At 38.1% G+C, this 15,014-nt stretch overlaps 1 protein-coding gene across 2 annotated transcripts in view; it reads right to left on the reverse strand.

Annotated features, from left to right (window-relative positions):
* Window positions 1-15,014, reverse strand: part of VPS13D (vacuolar protein sorting 13 homolog D) — a 361,069-nt gene that overhangs the window by 241,166 nt on the left and 104,889 nt on the right. For both annotated transcript variants that reach the window (XM_069078269.1, XM_069078268.1), the window contains exons 35-38: window positions 14,352-14,426; window positions 13,565-13,771; window positions 10,118-10,207; window positions 7,052-7,192 (exon numbers count right to left, since the gene is read on the reverse strand). In XM_069078269.1, the coding sequence (XP_068934370.1) occupies window positions 7,052-7,192; window positions 10,118-10,207; window positions 13,565-13,771; window positions 14,352-14,426 (513 nt within the window). The remainder of the gene's footprint in view (window positions 1-7,051; window positions 7,193-10,117; window positions 10,208-13,564; window positions 13,772-14,351; window positions 14,427-15,014) is intronic.

Below are 15,014 nucleotides of genomic sequence, written 5' to 3' on the forward strand. Positions count from 1 at the left end.
GCTATAAGAAAGGATGAACAGGTGGATGTCAGAAAAACCTGAAAAGATTTATATGAACTGATGCTGAATGAAGTGAGCAGAACCAGGAGAACATTATATTATACACAGTAACAACCACAGTCTGTGGTGACTGACTTTGATAGACTTAGCCCTTCTCAGAAATTCAAGGACCTAAAATATTTCCAAAGGACTCATAATGGAAACCTTTATTCACATCCAGAGAAAGAATTGTAGAGTCTGAATGCAGAGTGAAGCAGACTATTTTCTTTTTTTTTCCTTTCTCATGGTTTTTCCCATTCCTTATAATTCTTCTATACAACATGACTAATGTGAAAACATGTTTAATAGGAATGTATATGTAAAGCCTATATCAGATTGCATGCCATCTTAGGGAGGGAGGGGAAAAAAATTTAAAACTTATGGAAGTAAATGTTGAAAACTAAAAATAAATAAATTTAATTAAAAAAAAAGAAAGAAAAGCAAGTGCTAAGGGGTCAAGAGGGCATCATTAAGACTTGTCACAGTGTCAGTCATGGTCAGGTACTTTGAAAATTCAACCATCCTTCCAGAAAAATTATTTCTTAATACATAAAAATCTATAGAGCATTCCTTTAAAGCAATATCTTCATGCATTTGGGTCAACAAACCTCTGGTCTAATTTTATACCCCCATATATTCTCTTTATTCGTGATACAGTGTAAGGTGTGGCACTACTCAATCCCATATTTAGACCATCACTACAACTTCTGAAGATTTCAGAAACTTGTCAAATAACCTATGCCCCTTAAACATATTTAAGGCTCGATAAGCACAGACTTATACTTGAATTCTGCTTTCTACACAAAGAGTAAAGGTAACCAACATTATGACCATGAAGCTAGAAACAGAGAGGATGTGTGCTTCTAATTTATTGTCATCTTAATCTCGAACTAAAAGTCTCTAAATTGGCCAAGAAGTCATGCAAACACACACCTCTGAGTCCCAGAACCAAGGTAACTTTAAGGATCAAGACAAAAACAATATATGAGAGGGAATAACAGAGGCAGCTTGCCCTACTACACAGAGAACAAGGCCAAACAAATATCATATATAAAATGCTGAATAGGTAGTCTACATGAAATAAATCCAAATTCACTTCTGTGACATTTGGCTGGGGAGGGGAGAAGGACAGAGAGGAACAATGTTGGTTGCAAAGAGTCAAAGAAGAAGTAGCATCAACATGGCAGATCAGAAAAAATTAGTACTGTGAATTCCCCCTACCCCCCAAAAATAAAATTCTTCCAAACAGATCTAGAAAATGGCTGAATCCTTATTGGGAAATACAAGGAAAAAAAATCACTGTCATTTTTCCAGCCCAAGTTGGCATAGAGAAACACACTGAAAGATCTGTGGTCACAGAGTATGGGGTCTGTCTAGGAGGGTACACCTGAAACACTTTAGTGCATCAGGGCAGACTGGAACACAGCAAACTCATGTAGGGGAAAGGAACGAGGAGGTTCATTATTCAGTGCCTGGTTCCAGTTCCAGCACAGACAGAAAGGACCTACACCCAGGGGTGGCATTCCAGGGTAAGGAGCAGTCAGAGGCATCAGCCTGCATACCAAGAGGAAGTTCAGAAGCAAATAGCAGCAGTGTGACTCAGACCCCAGAGAAGAGAAGGGTCTTAGATCCAGTTTCCAGCCCTGAATAAGGGTCAGAATCCCAGGCCAAAGAGAGGCCTTTTTCTATGCCTTTGAACCAGCAGCAATTCCCAGAAGGTTGATAAGGGCTGAGACCAATAGTAGTCTATTATTGCTCAGATCCAAACCCAGGTCAGGAACTTTCAGAGCTCAGACTAGCTCAGAATTTGCCTTTGATAAGACCACTTTAGAAGCAGGTCCCCAGCCTGAGCTGTCCTTGATAACCTGGAACAACAACATTCACTACCCCCAAGAAAGCAACAGCAGGACCACCTTAGACCTTCCCTCCAGAAGTGCACAGAATCCAGCCCTGACATCAAGTCCAGAGTCAGGAAGAAGGCTGGAAAAATAGGCAAACAAAAAAAGAATCCAACCATAAAAAGCTATTATGGTGACAGGGACACTCAAAACATAAACCCAGAAGAAAGAATGAGCCTAAAATATCTACAAGCAAAACCTCAAAGAAAAGCACAACTTGAATTCTTGGAAGAGACGAAGTAAGCGTTGGGCTTATTTGTTTGTTTATAAAGAAAGTTTTAAAAAATCTTTTAATCAATGAAATGAGAGCACTAGAGGAAAAAAAATTGGAAATTAAATGAGAACCATGGAAGAGGAATGAACAGTTTAACTCAAGAGATATAAAACTATGCCCAACAACAAACTAGCTGAAAATTAGAATGAACCAAATAAAAACTAGTGATTCTATAAGACAACAGGATATATTGAAATAAAGTAAAAAAAGATTAGGAAAAGAAGAAGAAGAAAATGCAAGGCTGAAACAAATGACCTGGAAAACGGATTCAGGAGAAAAAAAAGTTAAGATTCACTGGACTGCCTAAAAGCCTTCAACAAAAACAGGGCCTACTTCAAGAAATCTTAAAAGAAAGCTGCCCAGGTCTCTTAGAACAAGAGGGGAAAGTAGAAACAGAAAGAATCCATAGATCACCTCCTAAAAGAGATCCCAAATGAAAACTCCCAGGAATATTCCATTGCTCCTTGTCTCCTGCCTGGTCCCCCTCTGAAAGAAAGAGGGAGAAAATCTAGAACTGAAAATCTTATAAAAAGTGAATGCTGGGAGGCTAGGTGGCGCAGTGAGTAAAGTGCTGGCCCCAGAGTCAGGAGGACCCAAGTTTGGTTCCGGCCTCAGACACTTAACACCCACACACAAAAAAACTAGCCATGTAACCTTGGACAAGTTACTTAACTCCAATTGCCCTCCTCCAAAAGGCAAAAAAAAAAAAAAGTGAATGCTAAAAACTATCTTTACATGTAAGTGGAAAAAATTAAATACTATTTGCTAAAAAACAAAACAAAACCTGAAAATGAAGAGCTGGAAAAAGACCACATAAGCAGGACAGTTTAGAAAGCTACAACTTGAAGAAAAAAAAGCTGTACATAATAAATGAGAATGCTGTTTTAAAAAAAAAATCCTTCTTACAACAGAGGGGAAAAAAAAGAATTTATTAAGCCCTTGCTATGTACCAAGCACTGGGCCAAGTGACGGATACAGATAGGAAAGTAAGAGAGTTTCTGCTCTCAGGGACTTTACGCTCTCATCGGGAAGACATAAAGGAGAATTTAGTTCATGGAAGATGGAAAGGCCAAATGATATTAAGCATCTGTAGAGAAGCCAAATTTTGGTAGTTATAGTCTACTGCCTACTTCAGGGTTCTCACCTTCTATCCTCAATGAGTTTAGTGACTAATTCACAATCTTTATCTCTTCCCTAACTACTACTCTCACACCTGGGGACTTCAACAAACATTTATATTGCCTCAAATGCCCTAACCTTGGAGTTCCTAATTTACACATTATACATGAGCAACTTCCACCCTACATCAGCCATACACAAAAACAGTCACATCTCTGATCTTACCATCATCCACAAATGTACCCCTTCCATGTTCACATACTCTGAAATTCCCCAATCTGGTCACAATCTATTATCATTTCACCTTTTCTATTGCATTGTAACCCCAAGCCCTGTTCTTTATCCATATTGTTACCTCTAATCCCGTGAACCCTCAGCTCTTTCCCAAGCAATCACCTCTGTACTATCTAAATTCTCCCTTCCCCATCTTTACCCCTTGGATGAATCAATTCAATCCTCTTAGATCCTTGTACCTTCATCCTATCATGAAATGTACCCAGTCAAGTCTGTGCTTTGGATCACTCTCACCATCTGCCTTTGTCTTTATATGTGTGTGTATGTATATCTTCTGCCTTTCTTTTGTATACATACACACACATATAAACATATGTATACACACATATATGCATATATACACACATATATCTGCACATACACACACACAAGTATTCATGCGCTACTGAATGAAGGGGAGAAAATTCTAAAACTGCTGACTGGGTGCACTACAAATTGATGTCATACAACCTCAACTAGGCCCTCACTGATGCTAGGTAATCCCTTATGCACATCCCTCATCAGTTCACTGTCCAATTCATGGACCACATAGCTCTTCCAAACCTTTTTCCTATCCTGGACCTTCTTCTCCTCTTCCTCTATGCTACACTACTTCAGTTGCTAATCTCATCATCTCCCATGGATCTAACAAGGATCTCGAAGAAGATCATTCTTAAATCTTCTTACCCAGCTCTAAGGTCTCTGCTGATCTCCAGTCAAATCTCCATCTGTCTGATGAACATCTCAAACTAGACGTTCCCTAGATATCTCAGCCTTCACATGTCCAAAACTGAATTACCTTTGCTCCTCTCTTTCTAACATCTTTATTAATGTAATTAATAACTGGGTAGCTAGGTGGTGCAGTGGATAGAGCGCCAGACCCAGAGGCAGAAAGATCTGAATTCAAATCCGCCCTCAGAGACTTCCTAGCTGTGTGAGCCTGGGTAAGTCACTTCACCCTGTTTGCCTCATTTTCCTCTTCTGTAAAATGAGCTGGAGAAGGAAATATTGAACCACTTCAGTATAGAAAACCTTCAATGGGGTCACAAAGAGTCAGACATGAGTGAAAAGGAATGGACAGCACCAATGCCATCCTCCTAAGCCCCCAGGCTCACAACCTAGGTGTCACCCTTAACTCCTCACTATCTTTCACCTCTCCCCCACATTCAATCTGCCACCAAGGCCTGTCAGTTTTGTAATGTCTATCCCCTAGGCCCCTTCTCTCTTCTGACACTGCCATTATGCTGGTCCAGGATTCATCACCTCATATCTGGCCAAGTGCAACAGTCTGCAAGTGGGTCTTCCCATCACAAATCTCTTCCTACTCTAGTCCATCTTGCACTCAGATTTTAAAATGATCTTCCTAAAGTCCAGGTCTGACTATATTACACACACAAACACACACACACACACACACACACAACTCTAGTGGCTTCCTATCTTGCAACTTACATCCTTCCACAAACTCTGTCATCATGTGACATTGGCTTCCTTGCATCTGACACGTCATCTCCCAACTGGGCATTTTTTCTGGCTATCCCCCAAGCACAGAACACTCTCTCTCCTCACTTCGACCCCTGGCTTCACTGGCATCCTTTAAGTTTCAGCTAAAATATACCTTCAACAAGAAGCCTTTTGTAAGCACTCTCAATTCTAGTGCCTTTCCTCTGTAAATTACTTCCTATTTATGCTATATATAGCTTGTCTGAACATAGCTGTTTGCATGAGATCTTTCTTTTTTTCTTTTTTTTTTTTAAAGCAATTGGGGTTAAGTAACTTGCTCAAGGTTACATGGCCAGTTATTTCTGGGTGTGGTGCTGAGTATCTAAACCTGGATTTGATCCCCAGGTCATCCTGACTCTGGGGCCAGTGCTCTTACTCACTGTGCTACCTGGACGCCCCTACGAGATCTATCTTATTCTAGCATGTTTCCCCCATATCATCATTAGGGTTCATAGAAGGGGTATCATAAGGCAAAAGACCTGGGCATGGTTCTGTTATGTCTTGATGATCTTGAAAGAAGAATGTTAAGAGGAATACACAGAGAAGAAGGAAGGTCAGGAGAAATTATCTCACATAATCAGGGTACACAACTAGAAATCTATACAAATAAAGAGGAAGGGTAGAACAGCTAACACTTGAATTTCACCATCATCTGAACTAGTCAAAGAAAGAAATAATACATAAACATACACAGAGTTGGGTACAGAAATACAATTCACTCAGCAGGAAAACAGGAGGGAAAGGAGAAAGGTGAGAAGATAGAAAGGGGACTTAGAGGAAGGGTAATTAAGGGAAGGATTAGGCTTAAGGAAAGTAAACTCTAAGGATATATAAAAATATTTATGGCTCTTTTGGAGTGGCAACAAATGGAAATCTGAGACAGTGCCCATCAAATGGGGAATAGCTGAACAAGTTATGGTATATGAATGTAATAAAATACTATTGCGATAAAGAAATGATGAAGGGGCAGCCAGGTAGCACAGCGAGTAAGAGCACCGGCTCCAGTGTTGAGAAGACCTGGAGATCGAATCCCGGGCTCAGACACTTAGCACCCACCCAGAAACACCTGACCGTGTAACCTTGAGCAAGTTACTTAACCCCAATTGCTTAGGGGCAGCCAGGTGGCTCAGCGAGTAAGAGCACCGGCTCCAGTGTCGGGATGACCTGGATCAAATCGGGGCTCAGATACTCAGCACCGCACCCAGAAATAACTGGCCGTGTAACCTTGAGTAAGTTACTTAACCCCAATTGCTTAAAAAAAAAAAAGAAATGATGAAAGGAATGGTTTCAGGAAACATGGGAAGATTTGTACAAGCTGATGCAGAGTGTAGTAAACAGAACCAGGAGAACAATTTATGCACTGACACAATGTTATAAAGACAAACAACTTAGAAAGATTTAGGAACTCTGATCAGATTAATGACCAACTATGATTCCAGAGGTCTAAAGATAAAATATGCTATTCATCTCTTGATAGAGAGGTGAAAGACTGAGAGTGCAGAATGAGAAAGAGAGATATAGACTGATTTTCTTTCAGACACAATCAATGAAGAAATTTGTTTTGCTAGACTCTTTACCTTCATAAAAGGGGTTTTTCTTTCATTCTCAATGGGGGGAAGGAGGTAGGTTGGAGGAATAGAAAGAGGAAAAGAAAAGAAAAGAAAATCAAAACAATTTTTGCTGACTGAAAAAAGATAAAATTTAATTACAAAAAAAAAAAAAGTTGGCACCAGTCTATGTCAGACAGCTATGAGGAAAACAAAATAAAACAAAACAAAGAATGGTAACATTAGATTACCACCACCCTGAGTATTAGATAACTTCTTTAAACAGAGAATTTATTCTGGATGACCTGGATTAATGCTGAGATTTGATTCACTTTATTGGTCTTTGAGATAATGACAAAAGGGATTCACAGAACCACGTCAATGTTCTAGATTCTTACCTATCAGTACAGAGGTGATATTGATATCCAAACGAGGTCTGGCCTTGGCTTCCAACTTCAGTCGTGGAGGATGGAGGCGGCTGGCTGCCTGCTGTTGCCAGGATACAGAGCATGGCCATGGCTCAATAAATGGCTCCCAGCCTAAAAGCACACAGGAAACATGACATATGTTCAACAGATACCAAGAAACTATGGAGGAAAGATGCTCATAAGTCCTAATGGCCATATAACAAGGGCTTAGTGAACCACAGCTGATGGCTTCATACTTCCAATTTATTTCAATACACCATCTCTCATCATAGGACATTTGCGAGATGGCAAAAATGTCTACTGTGTGCATCTACTACACAGAGTCATTACTGATCTACTACAAATGAAGTAAAGCATCCCTGACTCAAGCTAGATAAATAAAGCAATGGAGCTATTGCACAAGCTACTGATTTATATAAAAAAAGTTTTACATAAATCAGCTGCTCTCTGGGTGTGTAAACTGGACATATCTGGAAGTGCTTATATCCTTCCAAGAAAATTTTTCTTTAATACAGATTTAAAAATAACAAATGTTAAAAAAAAAACCCTATATTCTCTAGCCAAACTCAATCCAACAGACATTTTAAAAGCCCTTGTTATGCACAAGGTGCTATGTGCTAAGTGCCAAGTATAGAAAAAAACAAAGGAGCCTGCTACAGTATGAAGCTTCTCTTGTAAAAATACAACAAATACACAGATAAAGAAAAACAAAGCAATGTGAGAATAGAGAGAGAACTATTAACTTGGAGAAAGTGGCAAGAAAGGTTTGGCGACAGGAGAAGCAGCTGAGCTAAGTCTAAAAGGAAGATAAGGATTCTGACAGTGACAGATTCAGAGGGAAAGGATTTGAAACATCAGGGATGACATGAGAAAATGCAACAAGGCAGGAAATGGAATATAAGTTTCAGGAAAAAATCCAGTTTGGTTGAATAGAGATTACATGGAAGAAAGTAACATGAATAAGACCTAAATCTTGTTCCATTCAATCCAAAAGGAGCTGCTTCAATCCTTTTCAAGTTACTGACTTTAGTGGGCTAAGAGGGTTAATGTGACTCTCAAAAGGTAAATGATTAAAAAAAAAAATTATTAGCATGTGCCAGCCAGATATGAATATGAAAGTAGAACTAATTCTAAAACTCCAAAATAATCATTAGAAATACAAGTTCCTTTAGAAAGTCTTAGGACTCAGCCAACATAATGAAACCTAATGTAATCAGCCCCTACCTTTAGGGACTTTGGGTAGCTTGCAAAAAATGACCTTTCCAAGCCCCCCAACAAGAGAGTTTAATGTCTTGGAAATACCAGCCTGATAACAGAAAGAAGTCTCTCGTGTGTCAACTGAAGCAGATGTTTTTCCCCTTCTGTCAAACCTCTCTAGCCCCTCACCCATTCAGGAGACATTTCTTTGGATTAACAAGGGTTTATGTATACTAAGTATAGCACAGTAGTATTTCAAGTTCTGAGATGTGTGTGTGTATCAGGTTCTGATCAACTCAAATGTACTCTAATTATTCAAGCAAAGAGGGCAGAATATATATGTATATGGTCTCAGTGGTTCTCCATATTAGGAATTCTGTCACTTTTAATAGGAAAATAAGCAAAATATTTGTTTAAGAGTTATTATTCAACTAGCAAGAATACATAAAACCAAAAGCCATTCCCCAATAGAAAAATAATCAAAAGATAGGAAGAAAAAGTTCTCAAAAGAACTTGAAAATTAAATATATGGAAAAATGCTCCAAATCATCAATAATAAAAGAAATGCACATTGAAACAATTCACATCCAATAAATTGACAAATATGATATAAATTAAAATGGTTAATGGTGGAAGAGCTTGTGGAAAAAAAGGCACACTAATAAATTGACAATAAAGCTGTAAGTTGGCTTAATCATTCTGGAAAGCAATATGCAATTATGCAAAGAAAGTGACTAAAACGTCCATACTCTTTGATCCAGAGATCCCATGAAGTACATATTTCAAGGAGGTTAATAATAAAAGCAAGAACCCTATATCAAATTTAAGTACCTATAAACTGGAGAATAGCTCAACAAGTTGTGGTACTGAGATGTAGTAGACTGTTACTGTGCAAATAAAAAATGATGAACTGGGGCGGCTAAGTGGTGCAGTGAGTAAAGCGCCGGCCCGGAGTCAGGAGCACCCCAGTTCGGTTCTGGCCTCAGACACTTAACACCCACACAAAAAAACTAGCCGTGCAACCTCGGGCAAGGTTACTTAACCCCAACTGCCCTCCAAAAGGCAAAAAAAAAATGATGAATGTAAAGAATACAGAGAAGCATGGGAACACTGATTGGAACTGGTGTCAAATGTAGTAAGAAGAATAAAAAAACAATATACACAATGACAACAGTGTCAATGGAAAGAACAGCAACACAAAACATTGCAAAGTGAATACTATAAAATTATTATGGTCAAGCTTTGCTCCAAAGAAGAGATATGAGGAGGCACCATCCCCTGTTTACAGGAAGTACTTAGGAAATGCTTATTGATTGAATAACTGCAAATGTGGGGGACTATGGGTGTGAAATACAATACTCAGACTTTTTCAATAAGTTGCTTAGTTTTGCTGAATTTTTTCCTCTTTTTAAATTCTTTGTGATGAGAGGTAGCTCTCTAGGTGAACAAAGAAGGTATATGCTGGGAAATGCAGATGATATAAAAACAAAAGATAATTTATTATTTTTTAATTACTAATGAAGACCCAGCTAATAACTAACAGAGCCACAACTATGGAGGAAAAGTCAGATAGAAAGACCAACTAATACAGTTTCATATTCCAAGATGAGCCAAACTTTAGAATCAAAAATGGTTAAATTACCAAAAAAATCAAAATCATTCAAGTCTTTTTCAGCTATAACCTATCAGACACATTTCTAAAGGTTGTTCATTTTTATCCTATACATCACTGCAGCTCTTTTTTTCCCTTTTTTCCTTCATCCAATATGAAATGTATACTGGGTGCAACCGATCGTAATATACATATATACATATACAAATGCTACAGTTCTCACTTACCTGACAGTGCACGGTTGTAATAATCTCCTGAGAGAGTAAAATGGGCATAACCCTCAGGGCTGGTTCTCACATGCTGCAGAAAATTCAAACCTATAATAAAAGTGAATATGACCTTAATGCAATGTCAAAAGAGTAAAAGAAACAGTGCTAACAATCAAGTTTCAAGGAAAAATGCAACACATATCTGACTAAACATCACTAAATTCTATTCCCAAAAGAATCAATTTCATCATGTGCATGCCCCACAGGAAACCCTGTAAGTGACTGTGGTCAGAAACAGATATAGGCCAAGGACAGGGAAGGCAAAGAAAATTTATTTTCCAGTCACACAGGGATCCTCACACACACACACACACACACACACACACAGATCTCACTTTCTTCATATGCCTTAAATCTTAGGGCTGAGGATACAACAGAAGTTCAGCTTCAAAAAAGAGGCTGTACTCAAACAATAATTTCCATAGTATGATCCAAAGCAACTGGGTGCCTTGGAAAACCTAAGAGAAGTGATTTCTTTATTGTTTATACTCATGTTAAGAGGACACTGAATATTCATGTTAATTATCAAGAGAGAGAGAAGTTGGCCCTATTTTTATTTAACTGGGATTAGTAATGATTTGATAGATTACCAGAAATCAGAAAGAATAACTGAAAATCTAAGACAAGAGTATCATAATAGTAGTTTATTGCCAGCATTTATATAGCCCTTTCAGCTTTGCAAAGCACCTTTACATATTATCTCATTTCATCCCTACAACAATCCTGGGTGGTAGGTGCTGTTTTTATTTCATTTTAAAGATGAGGAAAGTCATTTACTCAAGGTCACACAGCTAGTAAGTAACTGAATCTAGATGGAAAACAGGTAACCATAATATAGCTTCATAATTTTTCAGGAAGTAATCTTATCGCATAGAACCAATCATTTTCTCTATCTTATTTCTATTAACTATCTTATAACTATTATGCATTCCCTCTCCCCACCCGCCCCCCCCAAAAAACTAAAGAAGGCCAAGCTAAAACAGGAAGGATAAAGGCAACAACTATCTGCGGTGAAAACTAAGAGCACCACGCTGGAGAGCACAGTCACTAATCTACCAACCTAGAGCAAAATCGATGTCAGGTCAACAGTAAAGAACATATATATTGTATGAAGCCCTAGCTCACAACCTAAAGAAGTAAGTTTATCTAAACCTAGGACAGTAGTACCTCACCCACAGGTGCTTAAAAAACACTTCTGAAGACCATGAATGCTGACTTTATTCCTTATGGAACCTGGACAAAAGGCAAGAAAGAGAAACATGCCATGGTCCGGTAATGTTCAGTTTGGATTGATAAGCCTACTGCAGAAAAAAAAAAAAACCCAAAGTCCATTCTTGAGAGGATAACAGACTCTCTTAGAGACAGTCACAGTAATCATGGGTCTCGCTTCAGCTCCTGTGGCCTCTGTGAGAGGCACTAAGAGCCAGCAATTGTGGACAACAAAGATGCTTCTTGGTCAACAAGCAGGACTCAATGGTCTTCTTATAAAACCCAACTTGCATCATTGGTTGTAAATCACTAGCTTAAGGATGCAGTTTCAGCTCAGTCAAAAGGTATCACCAAAGAATCTTTTCTAACAACATTCCTAAACCTACTACTGGGTCCCTGCTCAAAATGATGCAAAATTAAGATTAAACAGGGTGGTAAGATTTTAATTTATACCTGCAGAAGTCTCATTCTACTCTGTATCTGTGGTGGAACAAAATTCACCAGGAGAAGCATAGTGTTTCTCATTCATTTAGCCTATTCTATTTTGTTCTGTAGTTAGCATATAGAATTCACCGTTCCTACTTTGATGCAAATTCACCACAAGCATAGGCTAAGTCTTATCCATCTTTGACTTAAATGTATAAATTGCTTCAAGAAAGGTCAAAGGATGGAACTGAAGATAGACATACCCTCCTTTTAACAATTTTGCCTATTAAAAAAAAACACCTACTGCTACTGGGTCTCAGAGGAGTGATTTACAACTGACAGTTTATTGGAAGAATGATCTGGCTCATGGGATTATTTTCTGAATTTGTCTTCTGAAAGAGGTCGATAACACTAATGCACTATTGGTGGAATTATGAACTGATCCAATCATTCTGGAGAACAATTTGGAACTATGCCCAAAGGGCTACAAAACTGTGCATACCCTTTGACCTAGCAATTCCAGTACCAGGTCTATATCCCAAAAAGAGCAAACAAAAGGGAAAAGGACATATTTGTACAAAAATATTTATGGCAGCTTTTTTTGTGGTGGCAAAGAATTGGAAATTGAGGGGATGCCCATCAACTGGGATAGGGTTGAACAAGTTGTGGTATATTGTTGTGATGGAATGTTATTGTGCTATGAGAAATAATAAGCAAGATGGTTTCAGAAAAGCCTGGAAAGATTTATATGAACTGATGCAAACTGAAGTGACCAGAACCAGGAGATCACTATACACAGTAAAAACAATATTGTAGGGGCGGCCAGGTAGCACAGCGAGTAAGAGCACCAGCTCCAGTGTTGAGAAGACCTGGAGATCGAATCCCAGGCTCAGACACTTAGCACCCACCCAGAAACACCTGGCTGTGTAACCTTGAGCAAGTTACTTAACCCCAATTGCTTAGGGGCGGCCAGGTGGCTCAGCAAGTAAGAGCACCGGCTCCAGTGTCAGGATGACCTGGATCAAATCTGGGCTCAGATACTCAGCACCACACCCAGAAATAATAACTGGCCGTGTAATCTTGAGCAAGTTACTTAACCCCAATTGCTTTAAAAAAAAAAACAACAATATTGTATGATGACCAACTGTGAAACATAACTATTCTGATCAAGATAATGATCCAAGACAATTCAAAAAGTATGAATACAGATCAAAGTATATTTTTTAAACTTTATTATTCTTTTTTTGTCTGAGTTTTCTTTTGCAACATGGCTAATATGGAAATGTTTTGCATGACTGAACACATATAATCTATATCAAATTATTTGCCTTCACAAGGGAGAAGGAGAGAATTGGAAAATAAAATTTTAAAAAACAAATGTTAAAGTTTTGCTGACATGTAATTGAGAAAAAAATTTTAAAAATTAAATGTAAAAAAAAAAGGTCAGTAAGCATTCAGAATAAATGCTAAAGTCATAAAAGACATATAAGAAGTTGAAAGATCAGGCATTATTTATACAACAGATCTGTTGATGCAAGAGATATTCCATTCAATGAAACTGACTATTACCAGTGTACAGGTGAAGGCTAAATAGCATAAGGAAACCCAAAATTCCTCCTGGAAAAACACACACAAAAATGTGAAACTGATTATTCAAATTTTACCCAATCTACTAACTAGGAAAATAAAATGAGCAACATTAAAAAAAAATAGGCCCAAAAGATTCCAAGACCACCAGGAACATTTGGGATTAATCTGATGCATACTTACGGGAAAAGGTAAGTTCAGCAAGGGGAACATCGCAATCCATGCAGTCATCAATAAAACAGATGCACACACTTTCAGCTTTAATCTCTACTCCTGATATCAACTGTGTTGGCAGAGTCCCCTGGTTATCTTTACTGTTAGACACTACTGAGATGGACTTTAGGGGTTCAGCATTTTTAAACAACCAAGTGGCTGCCTTCTTCAGTTGTCCTTCAAAAAAAAACCCAAAACAATCAGCTCAACTAATTGTCAGAGCAGCTCCAGTAACATACAAAGAGAATGCCAAAAAGAGTTTCTAGGACCTTAAGGGAAAACTTAAACTCTGCAATGGTCTCTGATAAGAAATCTACCTTTATACCAAAAATACGGGGAGCAACCATGTGATACAGAGTAAGACTGACTTGTCCTCCTCTGCTTCCCTGAGGGGACAGGGGCCTTTTTGCTTCTCTTCTCCATCTATCTGGTAGTATACTTATTTCTGCACATGTTTCATAACTCCTGCAGGATCATAAACACCACGAGGGGAGGAAATCACTTATTTATCTCTGTATCTCTCCGCATCTAAGAGAGTTCTATGCATAAAGTAAATACAAGAAATGTTAGCTGAATCTAACTGAGGGAAGGTGGGAAGACAGTAAAGAAAGGGGAACAATGGATTGTGCTTGCCAAACGAGATATGTACTAGGCATATTTTAGCATCTCTATAGATTTTCAGAACACTGTGATCCCAAATGAAGTTCAAAGGGTTGTAGGAATGAGCAATGAAACTGAACATTCTGACTCAAGTTACCTTGACACACCAAAAGAGCCCGGCGACAGTCTTCCACACTAAACCCCAGTTCCTGCAGTCGGGCCAGCTGTAACTCTGAAAAATTTGGGATGTTAGAAATGCAACTTATCTAAGACCAGTCAATCAAAAAAGGAGAAATTAAGAAATTTCTCACTGAGCTGCCTCATCACTATTAACAAAAAAATAAATAAATAAATCCCCATACTGTGGGTTTATGTTAAATATGACCTCTTTCTTTCCTTATTGTAATATATTCATATTAAAATGGAGACTCAAAATTTTGTAACTTACATATACATATGTCTACCATGTGTGCATATAAATGAGATTTAAAATTTTGTCACATTTAAATATATGTAAGTGTGTGAGTATACATACATTATATATCTATATACATACAAATTTGAATCTCCTTAAGAAAGCACGATAAGAGAAGAAAAGGTCATATTTAACATGAACCCTCAGTTTGTGGAGCTTATTTTTATTTGTTTAATGAGACATCTCTGTAAGAAATTCTGTAATTCTCATTCTTGACTTATTTAATACACACACATACATACTGTATACATATATATGTATATAAAATATATATAATAACATACACACACATTCTTTGGAAGAAAGCACAGGACCTGCTCTTACAGCCTGGGGCTATTTATAAAA

This window comes from Petaurus breviceps, unplaced genomic scaffold, assembly GCF_028583685.1.
Source record: "Petaurus breviceps papuanus isolate PSGF00001 unplaced genomic scaffold, PetGlider_PUasm1.0 91041, whole genome shotgun sequence".
NCBI classification, from domain to species: domain Eukaryota; kingdom Metazoa; phylum Chordata; class Mammalia; order Diprotodontia; family Petauridae; genus Petaurus; species Petaurus breviceps.